Source organism: Serinus canaria, chromosome Z (assembly GCF_022539315.1).
Source record: "Serinus canaria isolate serCan28SL12 chromosome Z, serCan2020, whole genome shotgun sequence".
In the NCBI taxonomy this organism is placed as follows: Eukaryota; Metazoa; Chordata; class Aves; order Passeriformes; family Fringillidae; genus Serinus; species Serinus canaria.
The window spans coordinates 29,621,337-29,643,337 of record NC_066343.1 but is presented as its reverse complement, the minus strand read 5'-3'; the positions used below and the strand labels follow the sequence as shown (position 1 = coordinate 29,643,337).

Sequence of the window (22,001 nt, the reverse complement as noted above, 5' to 3'; positions counted from 1 at the left end):
TAAACAGCTGAACAGTTTAATTGTTCAAAAGTGAATGACTGCAATATGAATAGCTAGGCCTTGAAGCAGGATTTTGCTGGCATATGCTTACTGGCACGGTGTTGGAAACTGATTTGAGTGAAACGCATGTTGGGTTGTTTGTGCTGCTCCAGGAATGATCTAGATAATGGAGCAGAGTGTAACCTCAGCAAGTTTACAGATTAGGTAAATCTAGAAGAACTGCTTCCCAAGGACACAGACAGCCAAAGGTTATACTGGCCTCCAGAGGGACCTGGAGAGGCTGGGGAAGTTGCCTACGGAATCCTCAGGAAGTTCAGCATGGGGAGATGCAAAGTCCTGCACCAGGGCAAGAACAACCCAAGGCCCCAGCGCATGCTGCAAGCCACCCAGATGGAAAGCAGCTTTGCAGAAAAGAACCCAGCTGTCCTGGTGGTCTCCGAGTTGAACATGAACCAAGAAAGTTCTGTGCAGCTGTGGCTGCACAAACAGTTAATGATGACCTGGGCTGCAGCAGGATAAGTGTTGCCAGCAGGCCAGGGGAGGGGATCCTTGCCCCGTGTTCAGCACTGATGAAGCCACACCTGGAGGACTGACCGGTTCTGGGCTCCCTGGTAGGAGAGACCTGGATGCAGTGGAGATGGCCCCTCAAAGGGTCACACCGATGGTAAAGGGCTGGAAGCATCTCTCCTATGGCAAAAAGCTGAAGGAGCGGGAACTGTTCAACCTGGAGAGAAGGTTCAGGGGGAGCATTCTCTCAGGGATCTGAAGAGATCCCTCTTGAACAGCTCCACAAAAACCCAAGGGGAGGGTGCAAACAGCACAGAGCCAGGCTCTCTCCAGGGGTGCCCAGTGACAAGACAAGAGACAATGGGCAAAGAGTGCAAGACAGGAGGTTCCTTCCAAGCACCAGGAAATCCTGTTTCACTGTGAGGGTTACCAAACACTGGCCTGGCACAGGCTGCCCAGAGAGACTGTGGAGTCTCTATCCTTGCCAAGACTGAGAAGCTGTCTGGACACAGTGTTGGGCAACCAGCTCCAGGTGCCTTGATGTATTCATTTTACTTGGCCTGGTTTTGGTAGCAAGGGGCTAGAGGGGTGGCTTCTGTGAGAAATTGCTGGAAGCTTCTTCCATGCCCAATAGAACCAATCCCTGGTGGCTCCAAAGATGCACATGCCACTGGCCAAGGCTGGGCCAATTAGAAATGATGGTAACACTTCTGTGATAACATGCTTAAGAAGAATTGTAAACAAAAAGGAGTTGGAGAGCTGTAATTGCAACCAGAGAAGAGCAGAGAGAGAACATGTGAGAAGAACAACTCTGCAGACACCAAGGTCAGTGAAGAAGGAGGGGCAGGAGCTGCTCCAGGCACCGGAGCTGAGATTCCTCTGCAGGCTGTGGTGCAGCCCATGGTGATGCAGCTGTGCCCCTGCAGCCCATGGGGATCCATGGGGGATGCAGAGATCCACCCACAGCCCATGGAGGGGCCCATGCTGGAGCAGGTGGATGCCTGGAGGAGGCTGTGATCCTTTGGGAGACCTGTGTAGAGAGGGGCCCTGCCCCCAGGCTGGAGCAGCCTGTCCTTGGAGCACTGCACCCTGTGAGAAGAGTGACCCACACTGCAGCAGTTTGAGGGGCACTGGCACCCATGAGCTGGAGCCACGTCAGAGAAGCTCATGGAGAACTGTCTCCCATGGGAGGGATCCCAGGTGCAGCAGGAGAACAGCTCCTCTCCCTGAGCAGTGAGAGCAGCCTCGGGTGATGAACTGACCATAACTCTCCTTCCCTGTTTCTTGCACTGCTGAGGTAGGAGGTAGAGCTGAAAGGAGGGAGAGATGGGGGAAAGGTATTCTTAAGAATTTCTTTTACTTCTCATTATCCTGCTCTGATTTTATTAATAATAAATTCATTTCATTTTTCTAAGTTGAGCTTGTTTTGCCTTGATGGTATTTAGTGAGTGATCTCTCTCCTGGTCCTTATCTCCCGCTGTGAACCCTGCCTTACATTTTCTCTTGTCTGTCCAGCTGCAGAGAGGAGTGAGTGAGCGGCTTTGGTGGATGCCTGGCATCTGGCCCAGGTTAACCCACTACACTTGATCAGGGGGATTGGACCAGAGGACCTCTAGCAGACCCTTTCACTCTCAACCACTGTGGCAATCTTTTCTGTTCTTTGTTACATTACTGTAGAAGATCATTTAAGTTTATTGTTTCTTTTCTACAACATTTCTCCCTCAGAGTGAAGATACACATCACTCACAAGAACCAGATGGAAAGCAGAGTGCATCAGAATGTGGTTCGCAGTCTGAAACAAAGTAAGTAGAATTACTTTACTTTGTGATGGCATTTGAACTAAACCTGTATCTACTCAATTTGAATATAATTCCAATTGACCATAGAAGGTTGAACCAGTCAGGAGATCGTGATGACTTGTTTTCTGTATTCAGTGAAGCTTTTTGGTAGAAATTTTGATTACTCAGTAGCAGTGCATTAGCTAAGATCTAAATGGTAGATAGGAATAGGGAGAAAGACTTAGCTAGACTTTGAGAAAAAGCCCCTAGCCTTTCTACAACCAGCAAGAGCAAGATAATGACAAAACTCTGCCACACTGTGGGTAAAGCTTGGCTGTGAAATTAATTTTTTTTTTTTTTAATAGAAGGGCCTCACTGAATTCTTTGACATTCATAGTTGTCTATCAGAGCTTATTAGCTGTACACATCATATGTATGGTGTATTTCTTCTTTACTATTTGGAAACTGTTCCTCTTCGGAACGTGGTGCAAGCATCTAAAATAGAAGTTACTCTCTGTCTTATCTGTACTACTTTATGAAGTTAATTTTGGTGACTGTTTCTTGTACTGAGAAATTGTATATGAAGTCATCTGTGCCTAAGGTTTCCATTTTTGCATAATCATCAACTTCTTATTTCATGATACAGTTTTTTAAAGGTGATTTAGAGATGGGGTACTAGTTGCTGCTAAATTGGTTTTCATACTTCTGTCTTTCCCTTTTTGAAGGGCAGCTCACTCTTATGATGAAGACTGTCAAAGCTTTATTTGTCCTGTTCTAGGGAGAATATAAGAAAAGGTAGTAGTTCCCAATCTGAAGATTATTGATAAGATGTAGGGCTGTGTCAGTGTGTGAATCCCAGGACATGCCATTGCAGTGGTTAAAGACAAAGAAAGTGATGTACGTATCCTATTCTTCAGTAAGATGTGGATGCTGGCAGTAGGACAAGGTATTTGAAAAAAAAGTTTGGTTTTCCAGTTTTCCATGACTGAGATAGCTTTGAAAGGGGATGGGGGGACAGAAGAGGTGAATGCAAAACATTGTATATAAGGCAATTTTATATTGTTTCTATATAAAATTAATCACACTGACATGAATTGTGAATCCCAAGGAGAAAAAAATATTCCTATTTATTTAACAACAGGAAATACTTCCTTAAAATATTTTGAAGTAGATTCCACTGAGAGCCAGCAAAGTTAAAGTTTATTTGATGCTCTTTTCATAACTTCGCAGCATGTCTTTTAGTATCAGAAAGATGCAATGGGGGTTTTTTTTCTGTTTATTGTCTTGCTGCATGCAGTGTCTTGACCCATGCAGTCTGTGATGGTCTTGAGGTACATCTTGAACCATATAAGACTTTAATTTTCTCTTTGATAATAATGTATGCCACCTTTCTTTATTTTTGAAGGAAAACTGAAAAGTCAGCAGATAGAAGGCGCTTGCAAAGACCTAAACCAAATTTGGTGAGATCATCTGGAAGGAGGGAGACAGCAACTCAAGACAAAATGGAAGCCAAAACTTCTTCTCCAACCCTTGCAAATGCAGGTGAAAAGGTCAGAAAGAAAAATGTTACTTAGTATGTTGTTCTTGATGCTGCATCTTTTTTGCTCAATGGGGATACTGTAGGCCAGCCACAGAAATAACATTTTGGGAACTGCTACTATGATACTTGCACACTTGTCAAACAGTAATATTCCTTGCCTCAATTCCAGTGCTCTGAAGAGGAGTGTAGAAGAAATCATAATGAAGCCATAGGTGTAGAAAACAGGGATTTGGATACTGCATCTCAGTAAGTATTGAGATCACTTTTCCAGTCTCCTGATATGAACTGAGTGTAACTGTTAATTTATTCCATATAGTTCTCCTTGAAAAAGATAGCAATAACTTTGAAGCTTTAATGAAAATTTCAAAATTGACTTTAGCATTTTTTTGGATGATATCAGGTGGTACTAAGGTAGATGGTATATACTTCTTTTCTGGAAAGTATATGAAATCATTGAAGTACCAATAATGCCTGTAATTTGAGAGGGGGAGAGTGATAACTATGGCTTTGCTTTCCTTCCAGCCTCAGTTATCAGATAATGGCTCTGCTTATGGTGCTTGCAGAAGCAGCTGTGATATGCAGTCTAGTTAAATTCCTCATCCGTGTGACAAATTAATCTCTTTTTAATATGTAGATAAATTGAGTCTTCATGCGTTGTAAGACTAAACAAAGCTTGTTTTTGTGTGAAGCAACTTGCACAAGTTTGGGCAAATCTTTCTGAAGACAACAAAATTAAGTAAAGAAATCTGTACAAGACTGTATGGTATTTATAGGCTTGAATATTATGGAGTAAATGTCACTGTTGTGGATCCTTTGTGCAGAGAACCTGAAAAAACTGCAATTGCAAAGACAATAGTTAGAGGATTTCGACAGAGATTTAAACCTAATGTTACAAGAGCATCTGGAAGGAAAGAAGAGCCTGAAAAAGATGCAGGAAATGATAAAATATCCCATCTACAGCCCAAGGGGGAAACTGAGAAGGTATTAAATAAAGTAACATAACTGAAGATAATAAGCTGCTGGATACAACAGTAATGTTATCTTTTTTTCTTTACTTCTTTTGCTCCTGAGTATGAACAGGAATTAGCCGCTTGCTTAACCTGCTTTCAGGCGTACTGTGGTATTGCTTAGTAACCTCAGCTATGGTCAGAGGTTGTTACACAAACAGTAGATACCAATAGTCTTTCATGTCCTGCAGCACGTACAGCTTCAGGTGTTTGCTGTAGTTTTTACTGCACCTGTCTGACTGAGAAATTTATCCTGTAATTGTTTGTGTGTCATAAGCAATCTATTTTGTCTCCTCTTACTAGCAGTTACTTGGTCAGTTAGGTGATGCTGTACTTTTTGAATGTAATACAGTTCATGTCATAATACTCTATTTTTATTCAGAATAATGACCAAGGTAATAGATCTGATGATACCAGTGAAAATACTGCAGAAAAAGATGACAAAGTCCTGGAGTCAATGTCTCAGTAAGTATGAGAAAAATAAGAAGATAAGCACTGCTGTCCTGCAACTTACCATTCTTGTCACTTCTGGTAGTATTTTGTAGTGTGGTAATTATAGAAGTTTTTGAAGAAACTTCTGCACTACAGAAATTGAGGGCAAAATAGGAATCTTCATTAATTTATGAAACATATATTAAGCATTTTCATTTTTAAAGTTGTATTTTTAAATTATTAGTCAGTCATGGTAAATGTAAAAAAGCTGAAAATTTGGTCCCTCAAAAACTAAAACAAGTCTTAGCTACTCACTTTTAATACTAAAATGCATCAATTTCAGTGGTTAAGTATTTAAACAATAGGAGTAAATGTTCTTTAAGTGTAGTTAATTGTTAGATGTCAAATAAGAGGAAGAAAAAATTTCAATATGTGGGCAATGTAATGCACATATTTATTAAACGTTGCATTTTTCTTCAGTGGAGTGGCAGCTGTAGTATAAAAGGAATAATATGTTTTATGGAAGAGATTGTAAAAAATAAAAACTGAAAAAAGCCAACTTTCCCCCAAATACTCCCCCACAAAAAAAAAACCCCAAAACAGCCTAAACCAAGAACAGAAATAAAAATCCAAAACCTCAAGCTTGTCTTTTAAAGGGAGATACTTGAGGAGGATCGATGGAGATAAACTGGGTGTGATAATTTGCCAGAAAAAAAATTTCAGTTACTTCTTTCATTAACCTGCTTTTTGACTTGATGCTCAGTGTAAAAAGTTGTAGAAGAATCTGACCATTCCAGTAATGCACTACTGATACTTTTACATTAGTAAGATAAAAAAGTTATTTATTTATTTTCTGAATTCACCAAAGAAAAACTCTGAATATTTACATATTTTTAAACTCTTTTTTAATACATTAAGTCCATCTGCCTCTAGACTAGATATGAAAACAAAGAGGTCTGTTATGGATCAGAAAAAGGGTCTCTCTAGTGTCATATCCTGTCACCAATGGGATGAGGAAAATTGCAGGGCGAACATAAATTTAAGCTCTCAGTCCCTAGTAGATACACTTCTAATTTTATTCTTTCAGGAAGCTAAGCATTTTAGGTAAGTGTATGTTAGTAACTATTTAAAAGAAAGAGGAAAAAAAGCATCTGTTTTCCAAGTCTCCTCCCACTTTCAGATGTGGTATGTACTTCAGAGATCATATATGTTTTTCCAGATCTAATGAAACAGCTGGTTTAAAAGAAGATAGCAAACGGATTGTGTTGAATCAAACACCTCTAAAAAGAGGTAGAATACAGAGACCAAAACCAAATCTAGGAAGAACTGTTGCAAGGCAAAAAGAAGTGATAGATGAAAAAGATCCTGAAGAGGAAACAAGAGAAAGTGGAGAAGCAGAAAAAGGTGTCACACACCATCAAGATGAAAACAATGATCCCTGCCTCAAAAGTGTAAGTTTCCTGAGCAATTGCTTGTGCATGTTGTTTTGTTGGGTCCTTAATAGAAGCCTTGGTAACAAAGGCCTAGGTACATACTCCATAATTTGTAGGGATAGGCTTTGCGTGCTTTATTTATTATTTCAGAATAAACTAAATTTATAGTCATAAAATTTCATCGCTTTTGCACTTGGTTTCTGTTTTCCATAGTGTCAGGTTTAAGTGCAGTAAGCAACCATGTATCAGCTCACTTGCTCACTGCCCTACCAGCAGTACTAGAGACAGAACTGGAAGGGTAAAAGCTGGAAAACAGGGGCTGAGATAAACCCCTGAGTGGTAGATAACCCTGAGTAAGGTTTAGTAGGGAAAGCAGAGGCTACACCTGTGTGCAGAGCATAACCACAAACTCTTCTACTACTTCCCATGAACTGGCAGGTGTTCAGTCACCTCCAGAAGAGTGAGGCTTCATCACACGTAATGGTTACTTGGGAAGACAAAAGCCACTTCCCCCATTTTGCATGCTGAGGTGCCTGTTCATGCCTCAGAAGGACATGGAATATCCCTTTGGTCAGTTTGGGTTGCCTGTCCTGACTGTGTCCCCTCCCATCCTTCCATGCCCCCTCAGCTTCCTCTCCAGCTTGGCAATATGAAAAGCAGAAAGGCCTTGGCTCTGTGTAAGCTCTGCTCAGCAATAATTAAAACATCTCTGTATTATCAACCCTGTGTGCAGCATAAGCTCAAGCCACAGCCCCATACTTAACACTGTGAAAGAAAGCTAACTCTACCCTAGTCAAAACCAGCATACATGGAAATGGAATATATCTGACTTGGTTGTATTGTGATACCAGATCTGAAAAGAGAAATTCAAAGAAAAAATGCCTCGGAAGATTAACCACTTTAAAGAGCAGATATACAGAGAAAGAACTTTTTAGTTTTATAGTAGACACTGAAATTGGTTGGATGACAAGAAGCAAGAGAAATCTTAGTGTTTCTGTAGAAAATATTTAAACTTCCTCATTTTCCTCCTGTTCTCCTAGAAGAGAAATTGAGTAAATATTTCATCTTAACAGAGTGGAACTTTTATTCATTTTAGGATTTAACAGTTCATGAAGGCACTCAGCCATCCAGTGTGATGTTAGAAGATGTTTCTGCAGATTCTGAGATGAACTCAAATACAAGACAGTGTTTCCAAGAAAAGTCCTCAGAAGCAGAAAGCAATGAAAGTGAAAAGGGATTTTCAGATGTCTCCAAACAGGTTTCAGATTCTAGTACAGGGTAAGGTTATTTCACTTCATTTAAGAGAAGGAATGGTTTGAAGCTATCAGTATCTCTAGGTATTATACTTTATTACATTCAACTCTGGCATTACAAACAAGTTTTATATCTATAAAGACATATTTAATCAAGAAAGTACTAGACTTTAACTAACAAAGAGCTTGTAAGCATTAAATTGATATGCTGTTGGATGTTAATTTGATCTTTGGACTATTGGCCTTATTTTCAAAAAAATGCACTTTTCTAGTGTTCAGTCCCTGTGATTGTCTTCTCCATGTTGGTCTCACAGTGCATCCTAGTGTGACTTTAGATCCTTGAGTACAAGGTCTGGTTTCCTGTTAAAGTGCCTCTTAAAAAAATTAGTCAACCACAGGTAAGTGGTAAGTCTTCTAGGTAGTTTTAAACATGATTAGAGGAAGGTATTTATAAAATCTATGTATCATGGTAAAATGTCTCAACTTGTCTTCCAGGTCTCAAGTGGAGTGGCAGTTAACTTTTTTGCTTATCTGTTTGTAAGATACAGAGGCATTTAGCGATGATCACTGTTTTTATTGGATCTTTTTCATGTCACTAATGTTATTGCTCTGAGAGCTGTATACAAGGATGCCATATTGTCCCATGCCTTTGATTGTTCTTTTGCTTGTTTTTGCAGGAAATCTCATCCTCAGAAGGAAGAGGAGAAAACTGTTGTATCATCAGCTTCGCTATTGAGGACGCGATTCCAGAGACCAAAGCCAAATTTAAGAACAACTAGTAGAAAGGAAGTTCTGGATGTAAATAGTAAAGGTGCATCACAGAAAGATACCAACAAGGAAGAAAGTTTGACACAGTGTAATAGTGAATGTAGCATCCCTCCTGACACAGATGTAAGGCTTCTTTTTTTTTTTAGTTATATGTGAGCTTTTGGTTTTGTGAAATGAAGTACTGATGATTTTTAAAAATACAAAGTTAACTTTTTGAAACAATTTTTTCAAAAGCTTCAATTTTCTACCTTAAAACTTGTGTACTTTTCACGTGGTCATATGTGAGGAGAAGATGACTCGCATATGATGATACGATGAATCTTTTGTTAGGTGTCCAGATGTGTTTTTGACCCAAAGTGGCATTATAGAGATGACAGGGAAGAAAGAAAAAGTATTAATCAAAGATGGCACAGATTTCAAGCTTTTTCACTTAAAGAAAAAGTGTGTATTTGTCCTGGAAAGACTGGGAAATAATTAGTGAACAATTACAGAGGAGTTTGTAGGAGAGTGCAGAAAAAGTCTCTGAGTTTTTCAGAGAGTGGTGAGTACCAAACTTCATAGACATCATAAAGTCTCCTTTTGGTTTATTATTATAGCTTTTTCTGGTTCTTGTGTTTACATTTTTCAGAAAGCAGGAAAATGTGAAGTCTTAAATGCACTAGAATCCTTGGGAAAGGAGAAGTCACTTTACTCTCAGGAGGTTTCTGAGAGGCCAAGTTGTAAGTCCCCAAAAACATTTGTAAGATCAGAGGATGGTGAACAGGAATTCTGCCTATCTGAAATTAGCCAAGATGACATTTCTGCTACTATTGCAGGGTAAGGGCTTATCTACTTTTGATCCTTGACCATAAGAATGAAAGAATTTTACAAGGAAATCATTGTGCCAGTGAATTGCCGTCTGGCAAACATAGTCTAATGAAAATACTGCACAAAATTTCCATTCTCAGAGTTTAACACCAGTGATACTGTAATTTCAGTATCTTCTATGCTAAGCATGACATTAATTAGTATTCACTTTAAAACTGTTTTATCATCTGAAAGACTGGATTCATTTAATGTAAGCAGAAAAATACTAGTTTATTTATCAGCGAAACCATGTGAAAACTGCTTTGGTTTTATAGCAACAAGTAGTCAGTAAGTTAATACCTTCAGTGAGTTAGTTAATTCTGTCGTTGGAAGTATTTAGAAGACTGGTGCTTCAAATTTTTTGCTGGAACAAATTGTTTGTAATTTAAACTCAGCTGAACTTTTAGTTCACAATATTTCTGCTCAAAATTCAGTGGTTTTTGTGTGTAATACTAAATGGACCTGTGTTTGTGTTTGTACTAAGTTTTGGATTATTTTTTCTATCTTAACTTTGCACTGATGACCCAAACAGCGCTCAAGAAGAACATCAATATGCCCCTCTTTCGCCTATCCAGCTGGCAGAGAACAAGAGGTACAAGCCAAACTTGGTAAGAACTGTTGGAAAGAAGGAGTTAAAAATATCAGAAAATGAGAGCAAGAAAAAGCCTGAAGCAGAGCAAAAAGATGAGTTGGACAATACTGTCACGGTAAGCCTTACTAAGAGTAAGGCTTTGCCCTCAAAGTTGGTTTGAAATGCATGTTCCCTTTTATGAAGGGAAATGAAAACATAGACGTTGCATTGCCTGAAGCTGAGACAATATATTAAATAAAAAAAATTCCCAAACCGTGGTAAGTTGAGCTATTGTAGGTATGAAATCAGTAAGGTCTACAACTTGAAGTAGTAATTATTTTTTTTACAAATGATGTGCTTTTGATTGAATTGCAGGATAGGAAAAAAATGCACATTTATACAAACTCTAGAATAAAAATGCATAAGAGTTACCTTTTTTCCTCATTTCATCTTTCCTATTAGGATGAATCAAGTCTGTGTTGAGCAATCTAGTATAATGTCTGAAGTGAAGGCAGAGGGACAGCTATTTGTATGAAAAAGGGGTTTTATTAATTTGATAATCTTTAACTGGCTTCACCACTACAATACCTGATACTCCTCTCTTTCATACAAGTAAATGACACTGTGTATCCCACAAACACTTTACTAGGGACTTGTAAAAGATGTTGAAATCCTGAAAAGCCATTTACAGTGTGAGGTGTTCTCTTTAACTATTTTGTGGGTTGCACATGAATCATGTCATGGATGTAGGGATATCTGTGTAGACTTGCCTTAGATTTTGAATACAGCTAAATTTTGCAAGAGTGACTGATGTTTTGGAGTGGTTACAGCTGGTTTTGTTATTGAGTCTATGAGAAGTACTTGTGTCCTGCATTCATCTCTCATCTCCCATCAGTGCCACAGTCCGCTCACCCCTAGCTGAGATAGTTCCTTGTAGTTCAGCTTTGGCTGCTTTAGACCTGTGGTCTGTGAACCATGGACATGCATCTGCTCTGTACTGGGCAAATGTCTGGAACCAGGGCAGGTCTGATGCTCCTCTTTACTAATCAAGCTGTCACAGGCCTGAAGTGTTGAAGGACACATTTGCAGGACATCTTTGTGAAACCAGTGTGGCAAATACAAATTTGAAGCTTATTAGGCCTTCTGGATCTTGAGGCTATATTATTGTGCCTTGGGTGTGTCTGTGCTGCCCTCTGCAGTGTCCAGTTTTCAAAGATTTTCCATTTGCTGAAGTATCTTGTTTCCACAGTGCTTCACGTATTAGGGAATTGATTGAATACTGAATAGATGAGTGTTTCCCATAATGCTTGGGTGCACATAGTTATTTAAGAACTTAACTCTAAGTATCCCAGGAGTATGAAGACTTCTGTTCCTTTTTGCTTATAAATTGAATTATGACAAAATGGTTCTAGCCTTTATTCCAGTTGGGAAAATAACACCGTTTCTATTTCTGTATATGAAATATATGTCGGTTTTAGGAGCGTACGTACTTCTATTTTTCTTCATGCTTCTTTTACTGTAAATTAAAGGGTGAAAATGAAGCCGTATTGTGTCAAACAGATGTATTGAGCAAAGAGGAACTGGAACAGCAAGAGGTGCCTCAGGTGCTCTCTATTTCTGAAACCTTATTGTCTGAACAAAGCAGGTGAGGTTTGAGATTAGCAAAATAGCATTTATAAAGCATTTGTCTATGCATAATGAGACACCACAGCAAGTGTCAATTCTTCTGTTTCTTGTCTTTTGTCTTTCTACAGTATTTCATTTTCAATGCCTACAAACAGCTTCTTCCAGTGTTTTCAGAGTACAGTTTTTTGGCTGCACTGTTTGTTATTATTTATATAGTACATACTCGATCTGTATGAGGTCATAAGTCTTCCTGATCAAGATTTTTTATTACTTGGTCTGTATTTGCTTAAGTAGCAATCACACGTGTGAGATATGTAACATATAAATTTTGCAAAATGTCAGAGACTTGACTTTCATTTGTCCATCCATGTGTTTTTCTATTTTACTGCCGCTGTTGTTAAAATAAGATCTTAAGTGTGTGTTAGACTGCTGATACTTTGATGTTGCTGTGGTTAGCAACACAACTTTTTTTTATGTTAAAAATGCCTTGACAAAGACATTTAGTTATTTCTGCTCCAAGGTTAACCATAATTGAGAAATATATTTGAAAATAAAATTTTATTAATCTTAAACAAAGCAGTCTTAGTCTCTTGTGCAAGTATTAATTCAAAACTTAAGTGCAGAAGTGCTTTTCTTCTCTCCCAGCGAAAGTCAAGTATGTATTTTCTGGTTTTGTTTGTTTGCTTTAAATTCACCAGTACTGAAAACCTTACCTCCCAAGAAGGCAAGCTGAGTGCTCTGAAACCAGGACAACTCATAAGGATTGAGTCTCCAAGAGCTAGACCAAACCTAGAAAGAACATACAGCAAAAAAGGATCTCCAGTAGTACAAAAACTCATTGCCCCAGATGAAGAAGAAATGAATCATGGAGAGAATCTGCCAGTGGCAGAAGAATCTGAAAACCTTCTCTTCTCAAAAGTGAGTTTCTATTTCTGACTACACTTACTGATTTTTGGGTCCACACTAGCTTTTTATAAGGCATCTAAATAAGCTGTTGTAAATGCATTAATTAATTTCAGCCTAGTAAGAATTCCTGTTCAGTATTTGCATGCTATTACAGGGTTTTCCAAAATCCTGCTAGTGACACATTGATAAGACATACAAAGACTTCACTTGGATTTTGACATTTCAGTCATATTCATTATACACGAATAGTTACCTGCATGCTGTATTCTGTTGCTGGGTTTCTCCTGAGCTTCTTGGTTGTTTCTCATGAAGGACTATATTGGTTTTAGTATCTGTCTTTATTAGCTAAATGCCTTCCTAGAGGAACAAGGAGCAGTGATGGTATCATAAAGTACTTGGAAGTTTTTAAAGGAAGTTTCATGTCAGGTTAGCCACTTGATCATAATTTGCAATACTTTATTTTACAGGTGATATATTTTGTTATAATAATAAAATAATTTTTATGTACTTTGCTAATATTGTTGGAGATTTTTTTCTCAAATCAAAGGATGACACGGAGGTATTGTTGCTTGTGGGAAATTTGGCCGAGAATGACAATCTAGACATAAATTCAAGAAGCATGACATCAGGAAGACTTTGTTCTTCTATAAAATCACCAAATTATAACAGCAAAAGAGAGCAAGAAGAGTGTCTATATACAGATGCTATAGGAAACATTCAGGATACCACAGAAAGGTAAAGTTACCTGTTTTCAAAATAAAAAATCTTTAATTTTGGTTTCAGCTGGGGTAGAGTTTATTTTCTTCTTATTAGCTGGTACAGTGCTGCATTTTTGATTCAATATGAGAATAACATTGATAACACACTGACATTTTAGTTGCTGTTGAGCAGGGCTTACCCTGAGTTGAGGACTTTTCAGTGTCTCATGGTGTGCCAGTGAGCAGATGCATAAGCAGCTGTGAGGGAGCGCAGCCAGACAGCTGGTGGGAGCTGGCCAAAAGGATATTCCATACCATGGAACATCATGCCCACTCCATAAACTGGAGGCATCTGGCCAGGAGATGCTGAGCAGTTCTTGGGGATCGGCTGGGTGTCAGTCAGCAAGCAGTGAGCAGTTGTGCATCACTTGTTTCTGTGTGTTTTATTCCCCTCTGTTTGTGTGTCTGCCAATCCTTTTTATTATTTTATATTTTACGTTATTATGATTATTAAGCTGTTCATATCTAAACCCACAAGGTTGACCTTTTCTTTCCAATTCTCCTCCTCCCTGGAGTTTGGGGACTGACTGACTGCATGGCACTTACTTGTCAGCTGTGGTTAAGCTGCGACAGTACTTTAAAAATCTTGTGCATTTGTCCAGTTGTTTCTATACAGCACTTGCATCTGAGCTGTACTAATTGTTATCTCTGTGCTGTGCAAGTCACTAGGTGGCGTTCTTAAGTAATAGAACAATTTTTAACAGGATTAGGGGGTTTTCTTCAAGGCTATTTTCCTTTTTAGAAGGTACTTCATGGGTGAGAATAGAAGCAAGTAACCAGGGTTTAGCTGTCTGAATTTCTCACTAATTAATTCTTGGGGTACAGTGCACCATGAATGTGGACCAAAAATTGAGCAATGCCATTTGCACTTCCTTATAATTGAGAACTGACAAGAAGACAGCAAACTCACTTTATGTTTCTGTAAGATATATTCTGAATCTCTTCAATTTTTCTTTCCAGTAGTAGAACTTCCTGTGATGATGCTTTTAATGTATACGCAGTATGAGCAGATAGTGCCACTTACATGCGACAGCTCTGGGTAATGTTATAAGCTACATTTTGCTCAGTCTTAACTTACACAGAGCAGTCCCAAATATATTTTAAAATTTTGCTTTCTGAAATTAACTTCTGGTTTGCATCTGTCCCTAAAACTCTCTAAAATCTCTTTCATAAGTTATGTTGAAATCATGTCCCAGAGTTTTTGTGCTAGCAAGACCAGGGCCTTACTTGACAAACTTCTTGTCTTCTATGATGGTTGAAGGTTTCACAGACTCGCAGAATGGTTGAGGGTGGAAGGGTCTGCTAGAAGTCTTCTGGTCCCACCCCCCCAGTGAAGGTACCTGGAGCTGGTTGTCCAATACTGTGTCCAGACAGCTTCTCAATCTTGGCAAGGATGGACTCCACAGTCTCTCATGGGCACCTCCATGGGCTGTGGGTGGATCTCTGCATCCTCCATGGATCCCCATGGGCTGCAGGGGCACAGCTGCATCACCATGGGCTGCACCACAGCCTGCAGAGGAATCTCAGCTCTGGTGTCTGGAGCAGCTCCTGCCCCTCCTTCTTCACTGACTTTGATGTATGCAGAGTTGTTCTTCTCACATGTTCTCTCTCTGCTCTTCTCTGGTTGCAATTACAGCTCTCCAACTCCTTTTTGTTTACAATTCTTCTTAAGCATGTTATCACAGAAGTGTTACCATCATTTCTAATTGGCCCAGCCTTGGCCAGTGGCATGTGCATCTTTGGAGCCACCAGGGATTGGTTCTATTGGGCATGGAAGAAGCTTCCAGCAATTTCTCACAGAAGCCACCCCTCTAGCCCCTTGCTACCAAAACCAGGCCAAGTAAAATGAATACATCAAGGCACCTGGAGCTGGTTGCCCAACACTGTGTCCAGACAGCTTCTCAGTCTTGGCAAGGATAGAGACTCCACAGTCTCTCTGGGCAGCCTGTGCCAGGCCAGTGTTTGGTAACCCTCACAGTGAAACAGGATTTCCTGGTGCTTGGAAGGAACCTCCTGTCTTGCACTCTTTGCCCATTGTCTCTTGTCTTGTCACTGGGCACCCCTGGAGAGAGCCTGGCTCTGTGCTGTTTGCACCCTCCCCTTGGGTTTTTGTGGAGCTGTTCAAGAGGGATCTCTTCAGATCCCTGAGAGAATGCTCCCCCTGAACCTTCTCTCCAGGTTGAACAGTTCCCGCTCCTTCAGCTTTTTGCCATAGGAGAGATGCTTCCAGCCCTTTACCATCGGTGTGACCCTTTGAGGGGCCATCTCCACTGCATCCAGGTCTCTCCTACCAGGGAGCCCAGAACCGGTCAGTCCTCCAGGTGTGGCTTCATCAGTGCTGAACACGGGGCAAGGATCCCCTCCCCTGGCCTGCTGGCAACACTTATCCTGCTGCAGCCCAGGTCATCATTAACTGTTTGTGCAGCCACAGCTGCACAGAACTTTCTTGGTTCATGTTCAACTCGGAGACCACCAGGACAGCTGGGTTCTTTTCTGCAAAGCTGCTTTCCATCTGGGTGGCTTGCAGCATGCGCTGGGGCCTTGGGTTGTTCTTGCCCTGGTGCAGGACTTTGCATCTCCCCATGCTGAACTTCCTGAGGATTCCGTAGGCAACTTCCCCAGCCTCTCCAGGTCCCTCTGGAGGCCAGTATAACCTTTGGCTGTCTGTGTCCTTGGGAAGCAGTTCTTCTAGATTTGCCTAATCTGTAAATTTGCTGAGATTACACTCTGCTCCATCATCCAGATTATTTTGTAGAGATACTGGACAGGAGTCGATACAGTATTAACCCATGGGCACAGTGTGGTTGTTGGTCTCCAACTGGACTTCGTGTCACTGATCACAAACCTCAGAACCTGACAACTCAATCAGTTTTTAGTGTACTTCATGATCTCACTTAGCATGTTAGAAGAGACAATGTTCAGCAGTATTAACAAGCCTTATTGGAGTCCAGGCAGACACTATTTACTCCTCTCCTTCACTGAGCCAGTCATTTAATTGAAATATTTTATCAAGTTGATTAAGCATAACTTCCCCATTACTAATCCGTGCTGACTACTCCAAGTTAGGTTTTTTTTCATGTGTCTGGAAGTAGCTTCCAGATTTAGTTGTTCATCGCTTTCTCAGGGACTGAGAGGTGGTTGACTAAATTGTATTCTTCTGGATTACTCTTAGTCCCTTTTTCTCAAGCCATGAGTGTAGAAGGCCAAGATTTCTATCTTACCAGTCTGAACTTGTTTGAACAGATGTAAGAATTGTATCCTTTTTGAAAGCAATAGAACCTTGAGCACTGGATATAGTGAATGTAGTGTTCCTATGGCTGCTTAATTTTGGAGACCTGTGTTGGTATAGCTGACACTTTCCAGTCTATCTGACTTAATGTTCTTTTCTTTCCTAAAATCTTTCCCAAAACTAATCAAGAAGGTCCACTGCTGCAGATGAATTATCTCCCTTGTGCAGTGGTTATTTTGTTCTTTTATGGTTTTTTTTACATGTAGCCAGCTAAGCAAATAAAAATTTAAAAAAACCAACATCATTTCTAGCTGGAAGTATTAAATATCTGATAGTAAGCCAAGCTTATAGAGTGTACTTTGTAGTTCTTCAGAAGTAAAAATTGAAAAATATTTTTGTAGGTCCAATGATAAATTACATTCTGGAGAAGAAAGTGAGCAGAGAGGAAGAGAACCCCATTGTAACCTGAGGCCAGACCTAATGAGACTTACTAAAAAAAGAGATTATCCTGAAGAGTGTGAAAACAGAGAAGAGGACAATACTGAGAAAAATGAAGAAGAGCTTTTGGTGTTATTGAAAACAGGTGTATCAGGGGTAAGTGCTGAGCATGTATTTTGAGCCAGTTATACCTCAATCCTTTTGCCCAAGTTCTTAGAAAGATAGGTGGTACAGAAATCCAGTATGTGGCTGGAAAATGTTAATGAGATTATTTGATTTTTTTTTTTAATTAACCATTTTAAACTATGCTGAATAAATGGAACTAGAATTTAAAACCTGTGGAAATACCTAATATACACTGTTGTCTGAAGTTTGATGGTTTATATGATCAGAAATTTGCATTATAATAAAAATGTGCTAATGCTGTTTAAAAATAATTTACTGTTCGCTATTCATTGAACAATGGAAATTAAGGTAATTACCTAATTTCAGATACTACCTAAAATCTGTGTTAGTATACTTAGAAATTAAAATGAGTGTGAACAAAGTTCAAATCTTCTTGAATTTGCGCAGCAGGCCTAACTTAGCCCACGCTAGTTCCATCTCTAGCCCACGCTAGTTCCATCTCTGTCTAATTCTGTGATAACTGGGTCAAGTTTATCTGGTGTTCCCTGTTTTTAATATGGATGACTGAAACTTCTAGTTAACATATTCTTTTAGCCAACTATTCCTAGTTGATGGAACTGTGGTTGCTGATATATGTTGAATAATATTTAAATGCTTTTATATAAAGTATGATAGTCTTTTTCTTCCTACCTTGTTCCCAAGGCAGGAAAAAAAAATTGTTCCTGCCAGTCATTCTTTAAATTAATAGTTAATTTTAGAAAATTATTAATTTTAGAAAATAAGTAATAATTTATTATTAATAATTTAGTAATTATTTATAATTAACAATTAATTAGTTAATATAATTAAATAATGAAATAATTAATATTTTATTAATTATTAATTTTAGAAAATTATTAATCTCTCCTACTTCCTAATGGTTGTTGCTCTTGATAAATTGAGCATGGTATCGGTCCATTAACTACCAGTAGCACTGTGAATTCAAGTATCATAGATAACACCAGTTAATGACACCTCTGTTATAGAACCCAAAATTAAAGGCAATCAGGAAGGATATCCTAAGTTATCAGAGATGACAGCTGGGCACGTTCTCAAGATCCTCAAACTAGGTTCTTAAAGTCACCAAAACCAGTTACAAATGTTTGGCACTTAATATGGCAATAATAATCTCCTCTGTTCAGGAAAACTCCAGTAGTACAGTTGAATCAGGATCCTTCTCGGAAGCTACAAAGAAACACAGTTTTGCAGAGAATGTTGAAGAAACATCTCTGAGAGATGTTCTCAGTAAGAGAATCAGGCAGGACATTGCACTCCAGTCTCTGGGGATATCATCGGAGAGTGAGAGACACTTAGATCAAGATCATGATTCTCAGCTTTCTACCTCACAGGAAAAGTGTTCAAGCAATCTCACAAGGTAAAACAACTGTTTTGTTTTGTAAACCAAACTCAATTGATTGATAATTATTGGCCATAGTTCTGCCATGTGTAATGTGAGTGCATGCAACATGTCAGTTTTTGTGTCTTCCATTTGAACTTAGCAGATGTGTGCAGATACTCCTTTGTCTCTTACTTTGCCTGTATTCTCATAAAATGAACACAGCCAGCACTGTCACCAATCTATCCCATGGTTTCGACAGAAATTCCTGATTTTATAGGGGAGGACATGAGACTATCCATTTTTGGGGACACAGGGATTGTGGGATTAACCTAAAGAGAAACTTTGTGCTAGTAGTTTCCTCTGCTACCATTTGTTTCCATTCTCCACCACTTTACCCAGGAGGATATTGTGGGGGTAAAGTTTGTCATTGCTTTTGGTACTTAGAGTGGTTGTGCCCATGATTTTGAAGGAGGAAGCTGTAGGTAACTGATTATTGAAGAAAATACTGTCTGAGAAACCAAAGCAGATAAGTAGTTATCACCTAACAGTTTCAGTTTGTAAACAGTAGTCTGATCAGTTAAAGTGTCATAGTTTGGAGCTTCTAGTATAGCTTTAGCAAAAGACAACTGGAAGTGTTCCTGTGAAACTGCTTACTACATATTTGCAGCAAGTACCTTATGTACACAGGAAGAAATTAAATTCTGATTAAATACTTATTTGTTGCTATAAAGTTAGGAAGTAAATAGTTTGCATTGTTGGTCACAATGATAACTTTTTTTAAATTCAGTGTATTTTGATTTGTAGTAGCCCTCTCTTAGGAAGGTCTTGGATTTCATTGTTTTTGTTCTGTACTTTAGAAGGCAGTTCAGGAGATCATCAAAACAGACAGCACTGCCAGAACATGTGTTAGAGCCAAAAACTGCTACTTCTTCTGCCTCTGAGTGTGAGACTGATTACAGTGAGAAGGGGAGTCAAAGGCAAGAAGCTAAACTGAGTGTTACCAGAGACAAAAGTTTGAAAACTACACAGAGAAGAAAATCTGGGAAGGAACCCCGAAGTTCAAAGATAACCTTTGTCACCCTCCGGGCTTCTCAAGAGGAGGAGGAGGATGAGGAGGCAGATGAATTTGAGCTTGACGATGAAGATGAATGCTTTGCATCAGAGGAAGTAAACAAGGCTCCAGTGTTTGTTCCTATAGGTCTTCGATCTCCAAAACCAATTCCTATGCAGATACAGGAAACTGTGGAGGAGGTATTGTGTAGCTGGGTTCTGATTATGTAATTTTGTTCTGATTGTTTTAAAAAGATTTTATTCTAATTGTATCTCTGGGTATTTGTTTTGAGGCCCAAGATGGATCAAATGGAGCATTTCAATTTCGTATTTGAATGTTAGGAAATGAGCGTATAAGGAAAATGTTTCTGTATGTCATGTCCCCCTTGCCAGGAAGCTTTTAACTGTCAGGTAGGCTGACCTGACCAGCAGCCAGACACATACATCTGCTTGCTTACTTCATTTTCCTGTGGGACAAGGAGATATTAGGAGTGCAAGAAGATTTCTCTATTGATGTAAAGACAGTTACATGCAGCTTTTCCTTCATGTATGTAAATGAAAAACAAAATAAGGAATTTGTTTGCTGTTTTCCATTGTCATGTTAGTTCCTGGAAATGAGGGCCTCAGTCTATGTAAGAGTAACTTTGGAAGACAAATGCCCTAACCACAAATGGCTTCCTCTTCTTCCTCCTTTCCCTGAGCTTTTATTGCTGAGCGTGTCAGAAATGATACAGAATTCCCTTTTGATCAGCTTGGGTCAGCTGTGCTAGCTGTGTGATTTCCTGACCTCTTGCTTACCCCTGGCCTCCTTGCTAGGTAAAAGAATAGGAAAAAAGCATTGAGTTGTGCAGGAATAGCGAAACACTGGTGTGTTACCAACCATGTTGTAGTTAAAAATCCAAAAGACAGCATTATGTGGACTGGTATGAAGAAAATTAACTTCATCCTAGTCATGGCCAGTACAATGTTCATCCTTTATTTCATACCATTTGTATCATGCTTAGGTCTTACACCATCCAGTAGAAGACATTTTTCTATTATTTTCCCTGTCACCGCTTTCCATTCACTTCAGTGCTTTTTGCTTTCTAGTGCTTTTTTTCATACCACTACTTCTAGAACTCTTCCTCTCTGCCCATTGAAATTCTAGTTTTTATTGTCTCCTGAAAGAATCACTTCTTCTTTCTCCAGGTGAAACAGCAGAATGATTTAAAGCTCAGTCAAAACATGAAGGGATTTCTAGAATGATAATTGGCAGTAAAGTTGCTGCATAGAAACTTTCACTGAATCCTTGATTTCAGAGATGTGGAGTATATGTAATGTGTGGGGACACACATTACATATACTGGGCAACTTACAATTAAGTTGCGTAGTTTAACACTTAGGAGACATGAGTACTAGTGAGAAATGTGGTTAGATACCCAAGGACCTAGCTGTTGTAAAATTTAAATAGGTCAGTTGAAAGTCTGTAAAGTGCAAGCCTTTGAGAGCAACCCAGATTGAGTAGTGTTTTCTGTAAGAACTTCCCTGGAAATATCATAAACTTTGTGTCAAACATTTCTGAAAATGTCAAATGTCTGAAATTCTCAGAAAATACATTGCTGAGGAAGAAAAAAAAATAGGTGAAATGGTGAGTGGGTATGTTTCTATGTGTCTGCATATTGTTTCCCTATCTTGCTTTCTAAATAAGTCTATACTGTTTTTCCCACCTGGAGACTTTAAAAGCAGAAAAAGAGTAAAAACTAAGAAAACCTATTTGAGGTAAACAGTCACTATAAAAGATCTCAGCTGCATAACTTAGTTCAGTGGAGAAGTGAGTGACTAGAAATAAGTCCTTAGGTTCTCTGATGCTTCCGCTTAGCTGCAGGTAGCAGTACCTGTTCTGCCTTCTGTTCATTCCACTGCTTCCTTCTCAAATCAGAAGGTATGATTTTTGCAAAGCCTTTCTCTAGGTGTTGAACATCTGTTAAATATGTTAGGTTTATAAAAATTTGCATTTGACAGATTTTCTTGTGCATCTGATGAACTGAAATATTTGTAAAATTACTTTTACAGCTGGAAATATCTGTGAATATCCCAGATGTGCAGGTGGCTACTGATGCTGAAAGTCTTACTTGTGCTTCTATCCAACCAGTAGTACAGAGGGAAGAAGAAAGCACCTCAACAGCTGTAAGAATGTCTTTTGTTTGTTTCATTGGTCATACAAAGCTATTTCAGCTGTCTCTTGTTGCTGTGTCTGAATGTAACTGTGTAGCTTATTAGACTGGTACCTGTCCCACACAGATGTGAGGCACACCTGTGGGAAAACTCTGTTAGTAAATATTGTTAGCCTTAAAACCAGGGTAACTTGTGGGCACA

At 39.1% G+C, this 22,001-nt stretch overlaps 1 protein-coding gene across 2 annotated transcripts in view; it reads left to right on the top strand.

The window, feature by feature from the left end:
• Positions 1–22,001, top strand: part of BDP1 (B double prime 1, subunit of RNA polymerase III transcription initiation factor IIIB) — a 53,029-nt gene that overhangs the window by 14,643 nt on the left and 16,385 nt on the right. The window contains exons 13-29 of one of the 2 annotated variants that reach the window (XM_030237013.2): positions 2,233–2,309; positions 3,691–3,835; positions 3,995–4,071; positions 4,647–4,806; positions 5,215–5,297; positions 6,484–6,715; positions 7,794–7,975; positions 8,628–8,841; positions 9,347–9,534; positions 10,097–10,172; positions 11,665–11,780; positions 12,460–12,679; positions 13,215–13,402; positions 17,056–17,248; positions 18,400–18,632; positions 19,454–19,847; positions 21,699–21,812. In XM_030237013.2, coding sequence (XP_030092873.1) covers positions 2,233–2,309; positions 3,691–3,835; positions 3,995–4,071; positions 4,647–4,806; positions 5,215–5,297; positions 6,484–6,715; positions 7,794–7,975; positions 8,628–8,841; positions 9,347–9,534; positions 10,097–10,172; positions 11,665–11,780; positions 12,460–12,679; positions 13,215–13,402; positions 17,056–17,248; positions 18,400–18,632; positions 19,454–19,847; positions 21,699–21,812 — 2,892 coding nt within the window. Of the gene's footprint in view, positions 1–2,232; positions 2,310–3,690; positions 3,836–3,994; positions 4,072–4,646; positions 4,807–5,214; positions 5,298–6,483; positions 6,716–7,793; positions 7,976–8,627; positions 8,842–9,346; positions 9,535–10,096; positions 10,272–11,664; positions 11,781–12,459; positions 12,680–13,214; positions 13,403–17,055; positions 17,249–18,399; positions 18,633–19,453; positions 19,848–21,698; positions 21,813–22,001 lie in introns of both variants that reach the window. The other variant, XM_030237012.2, reaches the window with a different exon arrangement.